The sequence below is a fragment of the Ambystoma mexicanum genome, chromosome 4q, assembly GCF_040938575.1.
Source record: "Ambystoma mexicanum isolate Mex_15411 chromosome 4q, UKY_AmexF1_1, whole genome shotgun sequence".
Classification (NCBI taxonomy): Eukaryota; Metazoa; Chordata; class Amphibia; order Caudata; family Ambystomatidae; genus Ambystoma; species Ambystoma mexicanum.
This window is the reverse complement of record NC_090928.1, coordinates 446320336-446343841: the sequence shown is the minus strand read 5'-3', so window position 1 is coordinate 446343841 and position 23506 is coordinate 446320336. Positions and strand designations below refer to the sequence as shown.

Below are 23506 nucleotides of genomic sequence, written 5' to 3'. Positions count from 1 at the left end.
TAAGCAGTGCACTTGGACATTTGCGTGGCAGCAGCATTGTACAGTTGGAAGTGGCCGATGTGCTGGCATGATCAGGTTGTAAGACTACCACTACTTTAACTTGTTACTGTCATGTTTATGCTATGTTTGAGGTTGTGTAGCTGCATTGTATTGTTGGTAAGTATTTGGTCATGTGTGTTGTTAGTTCTACATTACTGGGAGCATATTGTGTGTGGGCAGTTTCCATTGAGGACACTGTACTTTGACACTTGTGTGATGTTTTGGGGATTGCTTTGTTTGCTCTCACATAGCATGACATGCCATGGTGTGTTGGGTGGCGGTGCTGGGGAGGGGTTGGGTGACATGGCACTGTTGTCATGTTGTATTTTGCATGGGGGTAATGATTTTTGCAGCATAGAAGTGTCTTTTGATCACACAGCATTGGTGGTGTTTGTATAATTAGGGCACACAATGTAACACTTTCAGGTGACCAATCTCAGGCTGGTATGGTTGTGACAGTTGACTGTCCCTTATGTCATCATCATTGATTGTCAGCTGGTATGTGCCAGGGCTGTGTGCACTCCACAGGGGTGTGATTTTAGGTGAAGTAATTAGCCACCAGCTGCATACGGGCCTCACCCTGTGCCCTTTTCCCCTCCCATGCTCAGCGGGCGTGCATGTGGTTGGGGATGTGGGGGCACCACCATGTCCACGGGCAGGCCCCAGCGTGTTGCAACGTTGTGCAGGACACATGCTGCCACTATGATCCTGCACACTACTGGGGGAGCGTATAACAGCTGCCTGCAAGAACGGTCAAGTGAGCGAAAGCGTGACTTCAGCACTCCGAATGTGCGCTCCACTATGCCCCGGGTTGCAATGTGGGCTGTGTTGTATCTTACCTCGGGTGGTGTGGTGGGGTTCTGAATTGGCGTCGTCATGTGGGTGCTCAGAGGGTAGGCACTGTCCCCTGGGGAGGTGGTGATGGGTATCATGAGTGGGGTTGTGATATTACTCAGTATCTGACATGCATACATGTGCTGTGGCATTTATACTCACCGAGCAGCCATGTATCGCCATGCCGCCCAGCTTCTAGGTCCCGGTTTAGGGTTGACATTCTGTAAATGAAGCTGTCGTGGGTGGACCCTGGATAGTTGGCATATACTGAGGTGATGATTCCCTTGGCATCACATACTACCTGGACGTTGATGTAATGGCAGTGCTTGCGGTTTCTGTAGATGTGCTCTGATGCCCTGGGGGGGACGTAGAGCCACATGGGTGCAGTCAATGGCACCTAGCACTTTGGGGAAGTGTGCCACCCCGTAAAAATCCTGGACGACAGCCTGCCTTTCTGCAGGTGTTCTGGGCAGGTATATGTGCCTGCGGACTGATGGGCGTGCAGTCATGATGGCCAAGACCTGGTGTAGGCAGCGTGACTGCGTGGCCTGTGACACCCCCCCCAACTATAGCAGTTGTCCGTTGAAATGATCCAGTGGCCAAGAAGTGCAGTACATTGAGGACCTTATGCAGGGATGCAGGGGGCTGAGTGCTTGGGAGCACAGGGTGGGTGATGTGAGGTCATCCTCCCACTCACTGACCAGGTCGAGTATTATGTGAGGTGGAAACCTGTACATCCCATACACCTGGTCATCAGGCATCCCAAAAAGGCTGGTTCTGGGTGTAAAAATTCTGGGCCCGACTATCCTCCTCCTCCTGCGGTAGCCCACGACCACTGCTGCTAGGAACGGTATATTCATCCTGGCGTCTGTGCTTGTTTGTTGTTTGCGTGCACTTTTATGCTGCGCAGGTCCACGTACGCCTGCTTCCTGCTGGCATACGTGTTTCCGGATTAGCGCGTCTTTTTTGGAGCACGCGTTAGCCCCGTTCGATTCCATTAATACGTATTTTGAAGGTGCGTGTGGGCGTTCCGCGCACTTGCCTCCTGTACTTCCCCTGTGACGCCCACATTTTCACGAGTTGTTCCCCATTCCGCGTGTCACGCCCCCCCTGTTCCTCCTACTTTTGTTGTGTGCGCCGCGCTATCTGCGATTTCGCTGTGCGCTTAGCGCACGCTGTTTGGAGACGTGTGCGCCACGCAGAATTTTGGCGTACATCCTGGAATTTCCTCTTGCACGGATTTCCTTGAATCGCTGTGCGCGGGTTTCGCTGCGATTTTCGCACTGGCACTGCGATTCGCATGCTTTCGCATGCTTGCGCTGAAAATGTCAGCGCACATTAATTCCATGAATCGGCCATATCATTTATCAGGCCGTCTGGGCCTGCGGCATTTGATGTTTTTAGTTTATTAATTGCTTCACATATCGCGCTCTTGTTGCAGTCCATAGACCACGGTGTAGGGCTTGAAATAGCCTCTGATTTCCCTTTTGTTTTTCTATTGTGGAACACATTAGTATGATGGTCTACCCATTTTTCTTCTGCCACACCGCTTCTGAGACAAGCCTCTTGATTGAACGTTGTTTTGTTCAAGAGTGAACATATTTCTCCTGTATTCTTTTCAACAATTGCTTTATTCAATTCCTCGCCTTGTTCTTGATCGCGTAATATCCAATGGCTTTTCTGCTAATTTCTATAGCATTGTTCTCTTGTCTTAATATCTGCATTTTTAACAATGTTTGACGTCTTCATAAACATACAGCAAGGAAAATATATGCTCATTTGAAAACGTGAAGGGTTTCACATTTGTAACAAAGTTGTTGATAAGCTCTCGACTTGTTTAGTCACACCATATTGCAATTTCATAACGTCTACTTATTTCTCATTAGAAACAGCAAGCTCTGCTGTCAGAAGAGGAGGAGTATACTACTGGATCGGAGGTTACAGAGGACGAAATCGGAGATGAAGAGGAAGTGTCGAAGAAACCAGGTTAATACAGTTCACAAATGTACTCGTGTAAATATTGCAACATTTTACAGACTATTGCTGTGATATGTCAGTTTAAAATGAGATTTATGTAGCATTTCAGTCCAGAAAGGTAAATATCCTTATTCACCAAAATGATATATAACGTTACAAATATTTCACTCATGAATTTTGGCTTCAAATTGTAAAAAAAAACACAAGGGTTTTATAAAAAAAACTTTCATCAATGTATATTCCTTCTGGCTGTAGATAGGTAGACTTGTATGTTTCAGCATAGACGGATATTCTAAATATCTTAATCAAGATCAAAAGAAATGGCTGATTATTTTAGGGATCACCTGCCATGAAATACCCAGTTTCTTGCCAGTATAGACCAAAATCAGAAACGGGAAGAGGGGCAAAGACACTTTCTACCGCTTGATTATATGTCTTTTATCGCTAAGCAACCTTTTCACTACTTCAAGATTTCTGTGTGTTTAAAGGAATCATACTTCCTTTTTTAAGGATTCATAGAGTTCACTTCTTATACCAATATCAAGATGCCCAATTGGGAGAAATTTAGTAAATGACATTTTTCGGAAGTACAAATCCCAAATGGGAGATGTCAAGAAGCACTTTAGAATGATAACCATTAGGGAGCGGGCTGCATGTTCTATTGCTTATATTTAAACTTGCTTAAATCCTGCATTATTGCTGTGTGCAACAAGGGTGGCATATTCCATGATTACAAAATATAATTATTCCCAGCCTTGGAAGGCTGAAGGGGTCTTACTATGTCATAGTAATTCTGAAAAACAGAATGTCTGATAGGTAGAGGTTGAAGAGGGTCTTCAGGGATGTTGGGCGTAGAGGATTTCTGTAGAGAAGGCGGAATGCCTTTCAATTGATGATATAACCTTGGACCAAAGAACAGTGAGATAAGCTGTCACTGGGTCTTTGCAATTTCCTAATGGCCTGCTGTTAGTTGGCAATGGGTTGTCTGCACCAGAGTACTATAAAACAGTTAGGCCACTAACAACTGATAGCGGTTCTTCCCTGGGCTGCCTTGACATTATTCTCTGCAATCCTTCTGTTCTGGAATGACCTGCGTAAATGCACTTTTTAAGGCAGAATCATTTCTCTGGGTTGCTGCGAAGATAGGGGAATGTTATAAATCTACACGTAATGTTTCTGTTGATGGGGTATACTGGCATGGATGGGTGGTTTCACTTTCATGTTAGTAGCTCCCACACCTAAGTATGGGTTTACAAGCCAGCCCTCACTTGGATGGCAGCTGTCCATAGGGCCCATGTGACGTTTGTATCTGCAGGTTTGTCTTCGCTAGGGTCTTTTCTCTGGGGTGGATACCCTCCAAATTTCACCACTGTTAAGATGTATCCTGCTGCCTCAGCAGTAACTTGACAACCTGAGTTTTACTTAAGGTGACAGTTTAATCATTTTCAAAGTGGGAGAACTTATAGTTTGGACCATTGTTGGGTCTTGTTGATGCTACTTCTAACACCATTTGTTACGAAGGCACCAACAAAACACATAAGATAAAATAGAGCAGTTCAATACGCACATCAAAAAAACTCCATAGGTTTGTTTGGAATAACGCAAATAGGGCCTATGATTGCAGCTAGTACTCGAGGGACACTTGTCCAAAAGAAGGTATCAAAATGACTAACTAAAAGGTTCTAAGGCATAGCTGAAGGACTTGTTGTCCTTGATAGGATTTTGCTAATCTAATATTCAATCAAAGGTTGATAGTGCCCATTACGCTTCTTCTCTTTGCAGGTGAATGAGTATTTCTTGGTTTCTTTAGCACAGGTTCTCAACCTCCAGTCGCAGGTCACATCCTAGACTTCTTGTTGAGGTGTTAAGCACCCACTTACCATTCTTGCCTAGGCGTATTACCTTAAATATACAAACAAATATTTCCCCTTGCTAGTGTACTTGGCCCGGGCACATTATTATAACTCACCAGCTCAGAGTTGCCCTCCTGATCTAAGCCATCTACCTCAGCAGCCTATATTTCTCCTTCTTGCTCTCTGGCTCCTGCCACAATCTGAGATAGAGCATTTTGAAAACTTTCAGCAATTGTTCTCCTTTCGCTCTGGTCTCTGCCAGTGTTTAAGATATATAATCTTCAGCAGGCTTGTGATTCTCCTTCTCCCTGTCCTTCACCAGTGTGTGTTATAGCCATCACCTGGCTTGTGGCCCTCTCTTTCTAGCTCTCCATTTGTCCCTTCTTGCTATTGCATGCCTTCAACTGAACCCTTATATAGGGCTTCTAAATATCCTAATTACCCATTGACTCCCCTGATTGGGCCACTTCTATCTTCTTTCCCTGCTTATTCTGAAATTGCACCTCAGGTTTCCCCTTACATAGTTCAGGTGTTTCCTCCCCTCCTCCCCCAATGCGTTCTCCATGTGTTTCCCAATCTTTCTTCCTTTGTGGTTATCAGTCTGACATCCACTCACGGCGTGGACCAAGGGTTTAAAGACATGGAGCTTCATTATAAGTATGGGGGTCCGGAAATAAGGGTGTCGCTAACAACATACCAGCACCCTTTCCGGACTGCCATACTAAAACGATGCCGGTCGGTGCCACGGATCCTCCGGCAGGCCTTACCTGATGGGAGATCAGGCCTCTACCGGCATGGTTGTCACGGAAGGAACAGCACCGTTAGCAATGTTACTCCATGGAAATGGGGAGTAACCGTTACCGCTGCCACTTGTGATATCCCTGTAACACCGGGATATCAGGCAGTGGTAACAGTGTGATGGGGTTGGCAGCAAAACATGGGGTTACCAACAACCTCGTAATGAGGCCCATGGTCCGTCATGTTGAAGTGAGGCTAGGGTGATTCTGACATTGCATGGCTCTGTTAGCAAAGCCGGGCTTGGGTGTGGTTTTCTCTACCCCTCCATTGTAATAGAGTGTGTGGTCGGAGTCTGGCCTAACGTTGGGCAACAGAAGAGAAACCCACATGAGGAATGTATTACTTGTGAATGGGTCAGGGGAATGCTTCCTTGGATAGGATTGGCTGCAAAGGTGTGGCAACAGGTTTCTTACCTTTACTATCTTCTTGGGTGAGTTCTAAATAGTGTTGGACCTGTGACAAAGTTACACATATCCTCTCCCAGACGAGGGGATCTTCCCCATTGAAATCCCCTCCAGCGGCAGCTGCAACCACGATATGGCTAAACCCAAGAGTTTAGGGACTAAAATGGGTGAGAAGACACTCCTGTTTGTGAGCGTGAACTGTGAGGAAGACACAGCAGAAGGTCAGAGAGATGCTGTATCAATGAGGAATGTGAGAGGTATAGCGATCCCAGGCATGTTATTACTATGGGTCTGCCAAGTCAGCAAGAGCAGTAAAGGCTATGGTTGTCAGCGATGAAGCAGGTGGCGAAAGATGTGAAATGGTCAGCACACCAGATAGAACAGCAAATCCATGGTGGTATCAAGTAGTGATCAGGGACCGCACCTGGTACATAGATGGGGGCTCCTCTTACAGCTTAGTGGCCGATAAGGAGGAAGAACCACCATCTGTCTGCCCGGCAGGGGCAAACCGCATAGACCAAATCCAAACGTTGTACATTGAAGAACGATTTCCTTAAGTCGTGTCTTCCAAAAGATAAAAGGGGGCAGCAACTCCCTGGTGGTCGGAGGTCTGGGCCGTTGAAGGTAAGTCATACACCGCAGGAGAAACTAGATGGAAGAGGCACATGAGGAAAGAAAAGAAGGGAGGTGGAAATAGCAGAGAGGGAAGAATAAAGGAACAGAGGAGAGGGAAGGAAAAGCGGCAGTGTGGAGCAGAGAAAGAAGAGGGAGAGAGAGAGGGAGAGATACTGAGGGAGGGAGAGAGACTAGCAAACGAAAGAGGGGGGTGTAGAAGAAAAAAAGGCAGAGGAGCCGGAGAAAGCAAGAGGAAGACCACGAGTGGAGAAGGAAAAGCAAGAGAAGAGGAGGGCAGGATAGAGAATGGATTGAGGGAGAAGGGCAGATATTATCTGACTGGTGAAGCAGGAAGTACCAACATGATGAGTAGTGAGCAAGGAGAAGGAAAAGAGGAGAATGGAAGCATGGTGGGGTGATGAAGAGGAGAAGGGAACTATGGAAGTAAATCGCTAAGGGGGATAGAGAGAAAAGAGGAGTTAGAGAGGGGGAATGGGAGGGGAAAGAAAGGACATGCTATAATGGTAAGAAAACATGCAGAGGCAAGCGACTAGACTGAGTAGGAGAGGAGGTAGAAAGAAGAGATCAGAGGAGTGGGGAGGAAAAAAGAATGGACAAAGTAGAGAAACCCAAATATTCCTTCTAGAGAGAAAGGAAAGCATAGTGTATGGTGGAAGAAAAGGATTAAAAGGGAAATATCAGAGGAAAAAAGGAAATAGAAAACCAGCTGTTGGAACCAGGCATGGGGCAGCGGTAGCAAGGGCACAAAGCACATGAAGAATGTGAAAGACTTGCACACGGTACAACAGAGAGAGAGAGAAAAGAGGTTGAATAGTTGGAAAGAAAAAGACGAGGCTGAAGAAAGGAGATGGGGAAATGCTGACCTCCAAGAGTAAGGGGAGACATAGGCCAGACAGAGTGTTAAAGGAAGGAAATGGATAAATGATAAACAGAATGGAAGCACCTGACCTGGAGGGGAAGGAGATTTGAGTAGTGAAAGAAGACAACTCAGTGAGGCAGGTGGTCAACTCAAATCCTCATCCCATCCACAGTGGGAAATAACTTGAAGAGAATGAGAGTTGGGCTATAAAGGTGCTCCAGTGAATGTGCCAACAAAAAACCGAATTCAGCCAAAGGCCCTGTGTTGGTACATCTGGCAGAGTAAGCAGTGGAGGCCGAAATAAGTCTGGGAAGTTGAGTCTGAAAATGCGGGGAAGGGAGCACAGTACTCTGGGGTCCAAGGGAGCAAAGTACTCTAGGGCCCAACAGTACTGCAAGAGTCTGTTGCCGGTACCAATCAACACTACTCAAGGTTTCAGGGGTGGTGATGCCAGCTCACTTGTAAGTTGGGAACCCAACCACAAATGGCTACAGTGCAAGTAAGTCCAGGAGATGGTCACGAAGTATTGGTACCAGAGAACTGTGGACTGTGGTGGGCTGTTTGTTACCAGGAAAGAAGCCTTGAGCTAGAGATGGAAGGACTGAGGGCCGTGGTGTAGAAAGAGCCAGTCCGAGGCAAGTATTTTGTTCCACCCATTACTGTGGGTGCAGTCATACCCCAACCACAGCCCATTTTGCTTAACAATAAAGGTGGTAGTGAACCAATGTACAGGTCAAGTTGATCTGATGGTTCTGTCTGAACCCTGGTTTACAGGAGGTACATGAGGTAGGGCTTTAGGTTGGGGCGCTGAGGGATCCACCACGTACCTCTTCTGGGTCATGCTTTACAAAGGATGTAAGCATCTCCAGCCCTCAGAGACTCAAGTGCTCCGCTCAATGTGAGTTTGCCACAATGATTTCTTCAATGGATTGCTTTCTCTCGCAGATTCCTCATCAGATAGATATACATTCCAGCGTCAGCTGCTTAGAATTTTTTTTCGACAGGGGACTTAGTGCATCTTAACTCGGTCGTTGATCCATCTTGACTCAACGTGGTGCTCGTTCTGGACGTGACGTTGGTCATCACACATATACAACATCACTACCCCTTTACTTCGGTTCCTCTTTTCCACCTGCTCAGCAGGCTGCTTGTTGGAACAACTCTCGTCAAGAGAATTTTCATTTGATTTTTGACGATTAACTTCGACGCGCTTCGTTATGATGACTGCTCCTAAGGTGCCGGGTTCCAAAAGATGTAAGGACTGCAATTCGAAAATGTCCATAACTGACCCACACAGCATTTACGTGCAGTGGTCGAAGTGTACGAAAACAAGTAGTGGAGCTATGTTCCCTGCTGGTCTGCACCCACTCCCCACAAACCCCATCACCACATCCCCTCCCACACCTAATACACACCCCCAAACACTTGCACCTGCTGTTTAAGGGAACGTTCAGTGCAGTGCACTGCAAGTGCAAGTTTTAACTTCTTCCTACACTTTTATTTTAAAACGAAACCATTCCGGAACGGTTTCTTTTTAAAATAAAAGTATAGGAGCTGTAAAAGGTAATTTAAAAAAGTACAGGAGCACCGCTCCTGACCGCTCCCGCTCACTTCGACCACTGTTTACGTGTGGTGCCTCAGTTCCGACCATGTCACGCAGGATTGTGGTTCCTGTCAGAAAATGAACCCGAAGCCGCTGAGGGAGCAGGCAGCAAATCTTTGGCTTGTCGGCCTCTGTCTAAATCCCCTCCCCAGTCGACTAGCAGATCCTCGGAGCATGACACGGAGGGGCCCACTCCCGAAATGGAGGACAGGCACAGAAAGAGAGCCAAGAAGAAGTGGCACTCAAGAAGCCACTCTTTGTCCTCCTCGTCCCACAAGAAAAAGCATTGTCATTGATGCAGGCATGGGTCAGACTCCTCGGAGGGTCGTGGTAAGTCGCAACCGAGCCCAGGTACATCAAAGGATGCCCAGAAAATTGAGGCTGCCTTATGTCAGCCTAAAGCTCTTTTTTTAGTGGTCAAATCATTGTCTTCCTCAGAGAAATATACTTCTATGGTCAGTTCTTCTCAGGATCGATGTGATTCCTTGTCCTAGTTTTTTTAGTAAAAAATAGAGGCGATTCGTACGACAATCCATGCGTCCGCCTCAACTCTTTTTCCGGAGAGGGACATTTCTGGTCCTAGTGGCCTGACTGAAGTGAAAGAATGGTCCTCTTCTCCGCATTTCACTGAGGCAATGGCATCTACTGCTATACAACACATCAAGTCTGGCTCTCCTATGGATGTGGTGCCCCTAGCTGTTATGAAAGATATCTTCCAAGATCTACTAATGGAATGTACTACAGTAATATGCATTTCCTCCCAGTCGAGAGTTATTCCAGCAGAATTTAAGATCGCTACAGTGATTCCCCTTCTAAAGAAACCTTATCTGGAACCATCTCTTCTTTTTCATTTCCGGCCTATCTCTCTTCTGCCTTTTTCAATGAAGCATTTGGAGTCTCTGGTGCCACCCCTTCTATCTTCATTCCTGGAATCTTCTAAACTTCTGGGCTCTGCTCAATCGGGTTTTACCTGGGCGGGGCACGGAAAGCGTCCTGGTATCGGTTCAGGACGATATGGCCAGACTGGCTGATGCAGGTGGGGTGGGCGCCTTCATCCTTTTAGACCTGTCAGTGGCTTTTGACACCGTGGACCATCCCACCTTGCTGACTCGCCTGACTCAGATAGGTATTTCTGGTCATGTGCTAGCCTGGTTCTTGTCGTTCCTGGCCGACCGCACCCAGGTGCTTTCTCTTCCTCTGTTTTTCTCGGGTTCCTGCCACCTTACCTCTGGGGTCCTGCAGGGCTCTGCCTTGTCTCCTATTCTCTTCAATATTTCCATCTGGCCTCTGATTTGCCTCATCCGCTCCCTCTCCGTCAGATGCTATGCTTATGCCGACGACACTCGGATCCTGATCCGGTTAGATCTTGATCAGGCTGAGGTGTCGTCATGCCTTCATCAGTGCCTGACAGCTGTTGGAGAGTGGATGAGCCAAAATTGGTGAATTTGAATTTGAATGGAGACAAGACAGAGGTTATGGTGGTAGGCACCCCGACCCCCCAATCCTACACTTTGGGTGTCTTCTTTCTGGCCTTCCTCTCTCGGACCTCTTCCTGTCCCAGTGATGAAGGTGAAGAACCTTGGAGTGATCATCTCGGCCTCGCTTTTTATGATTGACCAAGTATCTGCAGTGTGTAAGGCAGGTAATTTCTATCTTAAGAAAATTAAAAAAGGTGCTGCACATGCTTCCGGCCGCCCTTTGTCCACCTGTGTTTGTTGCCATAGTGCTTAGCTGACTAGATTATTGTAACTCCTTATATCTAGTTCAGCCCAAGGGTATGGTCCAACGGTTGCAGAGTCTTCAAAATCTGGCTGGCCGGGTAGCAACGAGGTCACCCTAAGGGGTTTGCATCTCCCCAGTGCTGCGCTCCTTGCATTGGCTTCCGGTGGCGCAGCGTATCAAGTTTAAGGCACTTTGCATCGTTCATCGAGCATTGCATGCACTAGGGGCTGAAAACCTTCTGTTCAAATTGACCTGGTATTTCCCTAATCGTCATCTGCGTTCAGCCAGGGCTGGTTTGCTGTGTGTGCCGACTTTCCGTCGTTCACGTGTCGGTGGTCGGGCATTTTCAGTTGTTCTCCTAAAATCTGGAATGACCTGACAGTTAAAATTCTGCTAAATCATTTGACATTCAGAAGGACTCTCACAACTTTTCTGTTCTAGTTTGCAGTGGTTGATGGTTGATGGGTGGCTGCTCTCTCTCCAGCACCAAGATACCTTCTGGTGACTGTGCGCTGTATGAATTACAATAACGTAACATAACAAAGCCTGAGTTAGAGGCCTTCAAATAGCAAATGCTTGGAATGGTCAAAATGGCAGCTGCTGGTACGGCTTCCGCCTCGACGGAGCAGGCCCTAGCAGCTCCAGTTGTGCCTGGTGTTTCCAGCTCCAAGGAGACTGCATCAGGTTTGATGCCCTTGGGTTAGGTGAAGACCATTAATAGGTCGACCGTGCCATCGAAGCTGTTGCTATAGGCGCCGTCCGGTGTGGGACCATCGACGGTGCTGATACCCGATGGTTCCTTTGTCCCTGAGTTGTGATCGTCTTTTTTCAAGACAATGCGTTCAATCTTCGATGATGACGGGGACCAGGTGCCCTTTGGCTTCGAGTCTGTACAGAGAGGACTCAGTGGAAATTATTTTTTTTCTCTGATCAGGCCGATTTGATTGCATTGGCAGAAGGGCTGCAGGATGCAGGTGGCTTAGACAGTTCACCTAACTTGGATAGTCAGCAGGCTCCACCTTATGGTCATGCTAATACCCAATACCTCATGATGGTCGACAGGTAGTAGACATCCTGGGCCTGTGCATCCCTACTAAATCCCTGTCAGCTTATGACCCAACTGGCATTTTAGTTAAATGGCCACTGACAGAAAGGGCAATGCCTTTTAATGCAGCCATCCCTGACCACATTTCTGCCCATTGGCAGAGGCTTGGTTTCACCCCTCTCGTGATCTCAGAATTCACCAAGAAATATAAACCAGCAAGGGGGATCCGCTTTTTCTCTCAAGCCACCCTACACCTGAAAGGCTAGTGGTACAAGCGGCCACTGTTAATACGAGGCCATCAGCATCCACGTCAAACCTCCCTACTGATAGGGAGCCCAAAAAAACGGATGCCCTTCTGAAGAAAGTATTCACATCGGACAGTATGGATTAGAAGCTATGAATGTGTCTTGCACATTTGCTAAATACTCACATGGCCTATGGAGGGCAATTGAACAGAGCTATTTTTCGCTTCTTGAATTGGAATAATTCCCAACACGTTTCGGATTCGTTAATCCTTTGTCAAAGGCCAGTACTGTCTGCTTCCCTATCAAAATATACATAGATATTGTGTAAATATCTGTTGAATCTGCTTGAAACTGTTGATTATATTAATTTAGAATTAACCTTATATACGCTTGAATCTTGTCTGTGTAATGATTGGCATACCAATCATGTTGTAAGCTTTGCCAGCACAATGAACCAATCTTGAAATCATTTTAAAACCAATACAGGTGGACTCTTAAATGTCTTTTTTTCCATTGACATTTCTTATATTGGCAGGAAGAAAAGAGAAGCCAAAGAGGTTCAGCAAGCCACCAAAGAAACAAGTATCTTCACCCAACATTCAAAAAAAAGAAAAGAACTCAGAGAAGGTAGTTCATTTGAACAATTTGTGGAAGTTGTGCCTATGCAGGGTGGTGATTATATTTTTCTCTATATTTACATTCTTAATATTACTAACCTAGTTTGTTCTCAATGTTTTTAGACCTAGATTGCAATGTGCTAGATCTTAGTCTTTAAAAAAATGAGTATTATTTTAAATGTCCAACACATGCATTGTATTATTTACTCTTACACCTGTCCTTTCTTTGTGATGTATTGGAAATGACAGTAAATTACAGTAAATCACAGACACGTTAGTCGTTGCATATACCAAGTGAGGAAAATTGGCTGTCTTAGATCATGAGGTGATTCTGCACTTCCTTGTGTTTCTACCTGGATAGGGAGAAATGCTCTTAAATGTATCCTAGCTTTCCTACATGGTAGGACATAGCAAGGTGACCCATCTCCCAAGTGTCACCTAGTGTTAATTGTATTTGCAGGATATTTCCTGATTCTGAGGTAGAGGGAATCAAATGCTGGACTTGAATCTTGGTGAGTTTAGTTTGGTAAATCTTTTAATAGCAGCATTGCATGGTGAACACAGGTACAGACTGACCACAATCCCCAAGCAATCAGACACTGTTAGCTTGCCCCCTTAACAACCTATATCGGTTTTCAACACATTGACTCCAATGCAATGAATGAAAGATTTTATGACTTTGCTAAGAAGGATTTCACTCCTTTCAATTAGCATAATGATTTTCTGTATGAAGAAAGAGGAGCCTGGTCTCCCAAGTTCACTCCTTCTGTTTTCAAAAGATACCCACACAGATCTTTATGAATAATACAATTAGTACTCACACTTTCTTATTATTCGTTTGAAGCTACTTCGGTTGGTAATGCATGAATATAATTTTGGCAATGTAGGCAAAGTTTTAAATAAACATGCTAATGCAGCAGAAAGCTAGTGTGCGAGTAAATACCACTTCAGTGTGCCAAGTTTCTTTTCTCCATCTTGGCTGCAAGCATATAATCCAAAATGGAGTTTCTTTTAGCTACAATAGGCCTGAGTGCTGAATATAAAGACCTACTTCTCTCTAATCAGTTATATTTTTCTCATTTTCAATTAAATTCACTTACACTCAAATTTACCATCTTCCTTCTTTAGGCAGTAATTTACATACAAGTGCACATTTATTCCACTCTGTACTGTAACACCTAATAGTCAACGTGTACATAAGGCAGTTCAGCTACATCAGCTCGCATCATGGCTTTCAGCTCCACCACTGCATTGAAAGCCTTCTTCACAAATCACCACAGTTTCTAAACATTTCATTTTTGTTGTGGATTGATTGGACCTGGCAGATGCCGAATCCAGACAAGACACTGGTAATGATTGTGAATGGAGCACCTTGTTGTGTCTGATCTGTTTAAAGTGTGCAAAACTGGAGTGGTAGTTGGTTGTTGCATCAGCAGGAAAGTAACTTTTGGTTTTATATTGGTTAAAAAAATATTTAACAGCTTGGGGACCCATTGCCCAACTGTTCTTTTATTTTCAGTTTTTACTGTGCACTCCCAGTCATTCATTTTGTTAGTTTTGATAAGATCTTTATTTTTAAAAAAATATTTAAATATTTACTTTACTGCTGTTACAAAGACACACTAGCAGTCTGAGAGTGATATTTTTACGTCACGGATGGCCTTAGCATTTGGTCAAAAGTAGGTAATGGACCCCTCTGCAGCTTCTGAAGCCACTCACACCCAAGGATAGAGTCTCTGGATTCTGCAGTACTCTACTCCTTTGCCCCTCCTTATGCATTTTTTCCATAGCCCAGTCTGCCAGCAGGTCCACCTGTTATTTGTCTTGGGGTGGGATAGCTCAGGGGCAACGCGCTCGCCTTGGAAGCAAGACGACTTGGAGCAACACAGGTTCGATCCCGGGGTCCGCGCTTAGAAACCTCTGGGTATTAAGCGCAATATAAATAACCAATTACAATTTCATTCCTTTGTTTATGCTTCTTTACTTCACTGCACCTTTTCCGTCTCCTTCCTCTGTCCAACCAACAATGCTTTTAAGTACCTTACTCGGACAACTTCCAAGCTAATAAACCCATCTCGCTGTTTAGTATTCTCATCTTTTTTCTTAAATATGAACATTCATATGACTGCTCCTTGAAGTGGTTGTATTTATACTGTGAAAACAAGACTAGTGGCACATAGCAATTCCATTGCATACCAAAGAGCCATCTTGCAATACTGACCTTGGATGTATCAGCATGACCTATAGAAAACCAAATTGCTATAGCGTTCAGTACAATCCCTTTGTGTTTAGTGTCTATGTAAATTCAGATTGTGTCTGTATTTAACACTTTGTAATTCATGTAAAAGTATGTCTCACTCTTTCTATTTATAGCCTCATTTTGTGATTGCACATTCGTAAGTGTTTCCACACAATAGTTGTAAAATGTGGCACTGCATTTGTTCTCTGCATAATGTCCTTTTAAAAGAGATGAACAAAAATGCCCTTCAAAATGGTTTGCAGAAATGCATTTTTTGGTAGCTAGATTAAGTTTTACCTGCTCGTCGTTCTGTACTGTATATAGGCATTTGTTCAGAGCACCATGTCAGTTGCATAAACTATGATTGCACATGTGCAATCGATTTCTACATCCACCCTAATGGTGTTTTGAAACCTAGAACTCCAGGCCTGACTGACGAGCAAGCAGGCCCATTGTCTAATGTACATCTCAGCTTGCCTCATGTTGCCCTTAAAAGATGCACTAATTGAGTGTTTTGCCATAAACCTTATTTTGTAATGCAAAGTAGTTTCCACTACTATCGCTATCCTAATTTCTGATTGTGCTCTTGGATTTAGACACGCCATGTTTTTATCAGAGACAATTATTATAGGCTATATTAATCATTATTCCTGAATCATTTTTCAGAAATCACTGCTAGTAAATAGTTTATAATGCCTCTTACATGCAGCTTTAATGAAACAATTCAATTATTTTTAACCTTTTGGCTTCACTTTTTGGTATGGCACTGCCTTTTGGATTATGTTTTTCAAAAACTGCTTTTGTACATAGTAAAAGTGGGTATATGTTACTACATCTGAACTCTTTTTTGTTTGTTTCATCTTTGGTTATCTTTAATTGTATTATCATTCCACCAATGACATAACAGCTTTGTAGCTTGAGAGGCAGAGTGATAATGTGCGTAAGCGAGATACTCTAAAATGCACTCGTTTATCTAACACGTAAAGCATCTTTAATTAACATTTGCCCTTTTTAATTTAATTAAGTAGTGTATGTTGGGTTTGTATTTTATTGCATTTCTATAGGGTGTGTGTGTGTGTGTGTGTGTGTGTGTGTGTGTGTGTGTTTTTTTTTACTAATGCACTATCCATGCAGTCATCGTGCTCAATCCTTGAACCCATCGATAATGAGGGGGCAAGTTTTTCATGGATTGGCAAGAATGACATTTCAATATATCTCTGATAATTAATTTCAGAATTCTTGCAAACAACTTCACAGTACTAGTTCCAGCCACTCTGAACCATGAGCTTTTCTTTCCCCTCCTGTAAAAACCCCCTGACCAAGCTTTGGTTGTGGTAGCTGGTTAGTAACTAATCTCGTAGGGTTCAAAAGTGAGGGAACTCCTGGAAAAGAAACGTTAGCAGACAATGGCAAGAATACATCTAGTAACTTGTTTCAGATGCATGAAAGGGACAAACGGCAATGGGGTACATTGCAGAGAACTCTCTATTAACTGATGACAAAAGATACCATAAATGGAGATGCCAGGATGGCTGCCATGCTCTAGAGACGTGTGCATGCAAGCTCCTTCCCCGAAACTAATTCGCAGCACAGTCCCTCTGGGATGGAATTAGGTGATCAGCCCCTACATTTAAAGACCAGCATACCCTGTGGCAAGGCGTCCGCGCCACCGTCCCGGGAAGGTGGTTGCAGAGCCATTGGGAGTTGTCATAGGACGCGTCGTGGTAGTGACATCCAGGCCCCCGCCCATGGGCACGGGACCCTCGTGAGTGGGGAAGCAGGTTGTCCCACCAGTTCTCAGAAAATTGTGGCGGCCACCAACGATTGGCAGAGTACTGAGCAGAGAATCGGAGATCCGGAGTGGGCCCTCTAACTAATTGCTGAACGGATAGGGGAAGGCCTCCCCACCCGTGCTGCTTCGCTGGTGTACAGCTTCTGGGGACAGCGCAGTTTGCCCAGAGGACGCGCCCCACGTCTGCGCCGAATTTTAAGGACTCTGGTGGCAGGCCTCCTTACCCTTGTGTGCATCGGGCCGCTCCCTGAAAGTGGAGGGTGGACGCTGCCCAGCTACCAGACAATTTGGATGGGCTCCACGGCAGCAGCAGATGCAGCGGATGAGAGGCCCAACAGGCAGGGCAGTGAACTCGATAGCCGGGGAGGATCAGGAACACGTCCCATCGTGAGCTGCCTGGCACCATTGAGAGGCGTATAAATATAGCAACGCTCACTTGTGAGCACAAATACCGGGACTTCACTGGTGGAGAACCAGCTTCAGTCACGATGGGTGAGTGTGAGACTCGGTGCTACCCTTCCTGAGGGGGTCCCCCATCTTAGTGGGATTGATCAAGGGAGCAGGAGGCGGCATCCCGTAGTGGGGTGTGAGGGACCCCCTGATAAACCACCAGACATAACCAACAGGGTAGCTCCTCCATCAGGAATACCAAAGAGGATGCACAGGTGGTGCTCCCACCATTGAAGACAATCTATGGCGGGAACCAAAGAGAAATCTACGCTCCCCGGATGCCCCTACCCGCAAACGACAACTCGCTGCAAGACATCTGGGCTAGAAACACAAGGGCTCACCGCTCTAGCACTGACACTCCAAACTGGGCAATAGCAGGGGGACCGGAGTACAGCGCAAAGATGGAGGGGCCCTAGTAGGACTTTGAGGGATACATCCAACAATTTCAAGGGCAATTTACTGCCTCGTTCTAAACGCAGTTTGCTGCCTTCACGACAGAGATCAAATTGATGGTAACAGAGTTAAAAACAGGGAGAGCGGACTGATGCAAACAAAAAGGCGATTCAGGAACTAGTTCAGGACAATAAGCATTTGGACAACTCATGGAACATTTAGCTAGAACCAGTCACAATCATGAAATACAGTGAGAAGACCTGGAATATAGGTCCCAAAGGGCGAACATATGCATCAGAAATCTCCTTGAACCGATTGGAGACTCTGACCGTGAAGACGCAATCATGTGCACATTCAGAGACCTCCTCGGGAAGGATGAGGTGGTTGAGATTCCCCTGGACAGGGTCCATAGAGTGGGCACGAGGAGATCAGAGCCAGAGGCACGCCCTAGAGATGTACTGGCCTTGTGCGCACAGTACCCTCAGAAGGAACAGATCCTCAGGGCAGCCAGACATGCAGAACCAATCTCATACAACAGCTCAGAAATACAAATCTATCAAGACCTATTTCAACTTACGCTCCAAAATCACAGAGATATGTACACTGTGGCGAAGACACTACAAACACGAAAGACAAAATATAAATGGACATCCCGTTTGGCTTAGCATTTACACTTGAGGGCAGACAACATAGAGACACGTCAAGTGAAGAAGGGATGGAGTTGCGCCACTTTGAAGAAGAAGGGGACTTTGTCCGAGAACGATGGAAGATTTGCGTCCTCTCAATCTGGTAAGCCCACGGGAATGGTCAAGAGTGAAATGACGAGGAAAACAAAGCAAAGGTCTATAAAGGGGTCGCTGGTATCCCCGTCTAAAAAGCCTGAACTATTGAAACACTTGAGTACCCGGAATGACTCGGGCGGGGGGGGGGGAGGGAGGTACTAACTGAGAGGAGGAGATGGGGGTTTTAGGATACCCTACAGTTTGCCCTGGTGAAATTGGTGATTCACTGCTGAGGACCTGCGCCCGAATACTGAATAGGTACTGTGGTTCACACCAGGGGATGGGGTGGGGGAAAGGTATGCTCAACGTTATGTAAGGGGTTTGTGGGAAGGGAAATGGAAATGGGCTAGGGGGCTGCAACTGGGGTTTGGGAAATGGGGAGGTCTGCACAGGGTTGGCAGAGAGAGCTATGCCAGGATCAAACTTAAGTCAATGGGCATGGGGGTCGGGTACCTCTCACTCAGACTCACATTCAAGTGTTTATCCCTTAACATCCAGGAATTAAACACCCCAGTGAAACTTAGGAAACTAGAATGGTTCTTAGCCCGTCACCAACCAAGTCTGGTGGCACTCCAGGAGATCCATATTAGACAACAAGACAAACATAGGCTTTGAATCAGGCATAACCCGCGATTATACAAGTGAATGCACAGGGGAATGTGGCTGGACTACTCATAGCGATCAAGGCAGGGGTGCAAGCCAACGTTATTAACACACGGGTGGACAGAGGCGGGAGTTATTTGTTCATCACTGTTGTAATTGGGGCAACAACATTTACAGTAGCTATGATATATGCGCCCAACACTGGTCAGGAGGGTTTCTTAAAAGCGACGCTTACTGTACTAGAGGCATTTACTGTGGGGGAATGGCTGGTACTGGGGGATTTTAACCTCTCCTGGGATCCCTGACAAGATAGAAGCTCCAACGCTCAATATGGTCAGCCCTCATTCTCCCCCTCCCGCCCCCATGTCAGGTCCAGTTAGTTGCTTCCTGCGGGAGTGATGCTGGCCCCCCAGACCCCCCCAAGTCTGCCTGCCCAATAGTCACTTTTCTGATAAAAACTACCTGGCTGGCAAACACAAGGGGAAAGGGGAAGTGGGATAAAATAACAAACACAGATCTTCACTGCTCCCTCTGCTCCTGCATTCCTTCTTGGACTGGGAGTCTGCAGAAGTAGAATTCTCTTATAGTTGTGCGGTGTGCTCTGGACCAAAAGGTAATCACAACAATTACAATTACTTTTCACTTATCTCTTTACTACTCTTACCTTATCTTCTTGCCTGTCTAGATCTCCCAAATACCTGCAGCCTAAGCTTGAGTAGCTGAAAGGCTTCCTTTAAAATTGCTGAGTCTCTGGCAAACCAAATGATTGCTGAGTGCTGCCTTAGTACGGAAAAGAAGGAAAGTTCTAGTTCATCTGTTTCTTCCCTTCACTTCTTTACCAGAGTCCTTACTCAGTCTCCTACTGGAGTCCATGAGAATTCGCAACTGACTCTTTGCCTGCTGGCTGTACTTGAAGAAATGCTTGGTGCGTAGTTCATATGTTATCTGACTACTCTGAAGCACCGATGAGTCTTTTCTAACAGCAAGCCTGCCTTCAGCTGAATAGATGCTTACCAAATTGATTCGCTACAAAACAATCTTTAAACTTGCACAGTTTGAGATCAGAGTTCTTGCAGTTTTACTCCTGGATTGACAGTTCCCTGCAACAGTTCACTTACTTGCGCCGCTGCATAAACTGAATTTCTGTAATTCTTTTGTACCAGAGCTTAGCGTTTATCCTAGTGTGGACCGCTTACTGTCGCTCAAAAGCAAGATTCCCAACGGAAATATGCGACGCAACTGGATCACGAACGCGCCAGAATTTGCTTTACTCTAAAGTTTCCAAAACGAACGACACTATTACCAGCAGTAACACTTTCTACAGAAAACGACATTGAATAGTTAATCTATTAAAGTAAATGGTTAGACTGTATGACATTAGTAGCGCAATCCGACGGAGAGGAACCAAGCGCCCAGTTAATGAAAAAATGTTACTACAAGAAAGTTAGAAAGCACGTGCCCTGCAATTTCACACGCGCAACGCTGAAACGAAACGCTTACCCAACAGCTGCTACGCAGTTCTAAAGTTGAACCTATCAAACGATGTAAAACACACAAAGTTCTCAGCGACCTTTTTTAGCATGCTGTATGCAAATTTACAGTCTTTTTCACAAGAGTGGCTGATAGCAAAATTATTTACAATGTTGTTTCTGGCACTTATCTTACTTCTTCTTCTGTAGAAGGTTCAGCTCACTTGCGTCGTCTGCTACCTTACTTGTGTTACTTCTACTGCTACTGTTCCTGAAGTTTTCCTTTTCTCAATCTCCTTTCCTTGGATATGAACTTCTTCTAACTTAACTATAATTACAGCAGCTCTTAAAACTGCAACCTGTTTCTTTGAGTTCTTGAATGAAAGGCAGTTTAGAATTCCCCATGGAATTCTGAACTACCTCACTGCCAGTCTCTTCCAATCACAGCTGCTGAAGAGAGGCTCCATCTTGCCTTGGGGATACAATAGCCTCCTGCAGACTTAATTAAGGAACAAATCCTTTGAATTCTCAGTTGCAAGCCATAACCCATACAAACTACAACCACCTACACACCACCAAACCAGTACCTCCTCCAACTAGAGTATTTCAGACATTTACTAGTGGATGAATTCCTAAAAGGACAGCCTTACAGTGAATGCCCTTATGTGACAACCGTATTGTGTACTCTGGAATCCTGACACCCCATCACTAACCTTAAAGGTGAAATATGAACAATTGGCACTGAAGGATGTTTGGCCATCCCTGAAGGGGAAGCAGAAGGGGTATACTCATTATTCACATGTCCACAGATCGTTCTCACCCAATAGCACTTTCAGACCATGCACTGATCGCGTAGAATTTAACGTCCCACAACTAAAATGGGGGGTTTGGTCTCGAACATGTCCCATTGATCTTTTTACTGACACCTTTGCTAGTGCTAAATTTGAAGGGATGATTATAGAGTTCTTTGACATTAACGCAACTGGGGAGATGGCAGAAAACGCAGTGTGGGACGCATTTAAAGCAACCTTTTGGGGAGAGCTGATAGCTCACTGGGCTCTTAGACAAAAACAAAGGGGTGCACTGGAATCCGAACTGAAGAATGAGCTGAAGCAGACTATGAAAAAAATGGAAACAGACCCGGGGACCGCTAATAGAAGGCATATAGGAACATTATGGGTAAACTGAATCTTCTGCAGACGAGAAAAGCCTCTTGTAGTTAAAGCAGAAATACTATGTGGAAGCCAACAAAGCAGATCGCCTACTGGCTAGACAGCTTAGACAAAAAAGGCATCCCAAATCATCCAGGAAATTAAAGACCCTTTGGGGCAGACGGTCACGGCAACTCCTCCAAATCCTCACACAATTCCAGACTTTTTACTCCACCCTCTAGCAGTCAGACTTTACGGACCCTACATTGCAAAGTGAGTACCTGCAATTGGTCCTGCTCCCGGTAATTACAGCACAGGAACGCGAGGCGCTAGATGAATAAATCACCATAGAGGAGATATTGCAGGTCATTCTACCCACGTAGAATTTAACGTCCCACAACTAAAATGGGGGGTTTGGTCTCGAACATGTCCCATTGATCTTTTTACTGACACCTTTGCTAGTGCTAAATTTGAAGGGATGATTATAGAGTTCTTTGACATTAACGCAACTGGGGAGATGGCAGAAAACGTAGTGTGGGACGCACTTAAAGCAACCTTTTGGGGAGAGCTGATAGCGCACTGGGCTCTTAGACAAAAACAAAGGGGTGCATTGGAATCCGAACTGAAGAATGAGCTGAAGCAGACTATGAAAAAAATGGAAACAGACCCGGGGACCGCTAATAGAAGGCATATGGGAACATTATGGGTAAACTGAATCTTCTGCAGACGAGAAAAGCCTCTTGTAGTTAAAGCAGAAATACTATGTGGAAGCCAACAAAGCAGATTGCCTACTGGCTAGACAGCTTAGACAAAAAAGGCATCCCAAATCATCCAGGAAATTAAATACCCTTCGGGGCAGACGGTCACGGCAACTCCTCCAAATCCTCACACAATTCCAGACTTTTTACTCCACCCTCTAGCAGTCAGACTTTACGGACCCTACATTGCAAAGTGAGTACCTGCAATTGGTCCTGCTCCCGGTAATTACAGCACAGGAACGCGAGGCGTTAGATGAATAAATCACCATAGAGGAGATATTGCAGGTCATTCGGAATCTCCCTCTGAATAAATCCCCAGGCCCGACAGCTACCCAGCCGTATTCTTTAAAACATTGCAATCTATACTGGCCTCTAGATTAGCCAGTCTCTTTAACTCTTTCCAAGAAAGCGACCATATATCTCCCACAATGGAAGAGGCAAAAGTGATCCTCTTCCCAAAACCCAGCAAGGACCCGCTAAGTTTTGGGTCATACCGCTGAATTGCCTTGTTAAATCTCGACGCCAAAATAGATGCGACAGTCCTAGCAAACAGACTTGAGAATATTCTCCCGTCTCTGATTCACCCGGATAAGACAGGGTTTATAAAACAGCCTTAAACCCACGACAACATCAGAAGAGCATGTCACCTTCTGGAGAACATTTCCAAAAAAAACCTCTCTGCTGTTTTTCTTTTGCTAGATGCGGAACAAGCATTCAATAGAGTTGAATGGTCCTTATTGGTATGCACCCTAGTGGCAATGGGGTTCAATCGTAATTTTACATGCAAGATTGAAATGAACTACAAAGATCCAAAAGTCAGGTTGCTTATTAACACTGTGGCACTAAACGGGGTTGTCCCCTTTTGCCTCTCTTATATATATACTCTACACTTAGAACCCCTGCAAACTAAAATCAGACAAGCAGACTTGAGTCAAGGGATTCCGTTCAGGGGAGAAGGGGACACATAAAATCATGGTTTATGCAGATGATATGCTCCTCAAGATTATAGACCTGGTTAGATCATTGCCGGCAGTCATCAAGGAATTGGAGTAATTCAGCAAGGTAGCGGGTTTAAGAATAAATGTTACAAAATTGGAAATTTTAAATCTCTCAGCGGGACAGAAGTGGCCAAGGTGATGGAAAAAACGCAATTTGGTTGGGCCCTGAGGGAAATTAAACTGTTAGGAGTGCATTTAACAAGTATGCTAAAGGGGTTACTTTAAGGACAATTTTCCCC

At 45.3% G+C, this 23506-nt stretch overlaps 1 protein-coding gene across 3 annotated transcripts in view; it reads left to right on the top strand.

Moving 5' to 3' along the window:
• Nucleotides 1-23506, top strand: part of SANBR (SANT and BTB domain regulator of CSR) — a 1021507-nt gene that overhangs the window by 694388 nt on the left and 303613 nt on the right. For all 3 annotated transcript variants that reach the window (XM_069608017.1, XM_069608018.1, XM_069608020.1), the window contains 2 exons: nt 2760-2859; nt 12551-12642. In XM_069608017.1, the coding sequence (XP_069464118.1) occupies nt 2760-2859; nt 12551-12642 (192 nt within the window). The remainder of the gene's footprint in view (nt 1-2759; nt 2860-12550; nt 12643-23506) is intronic.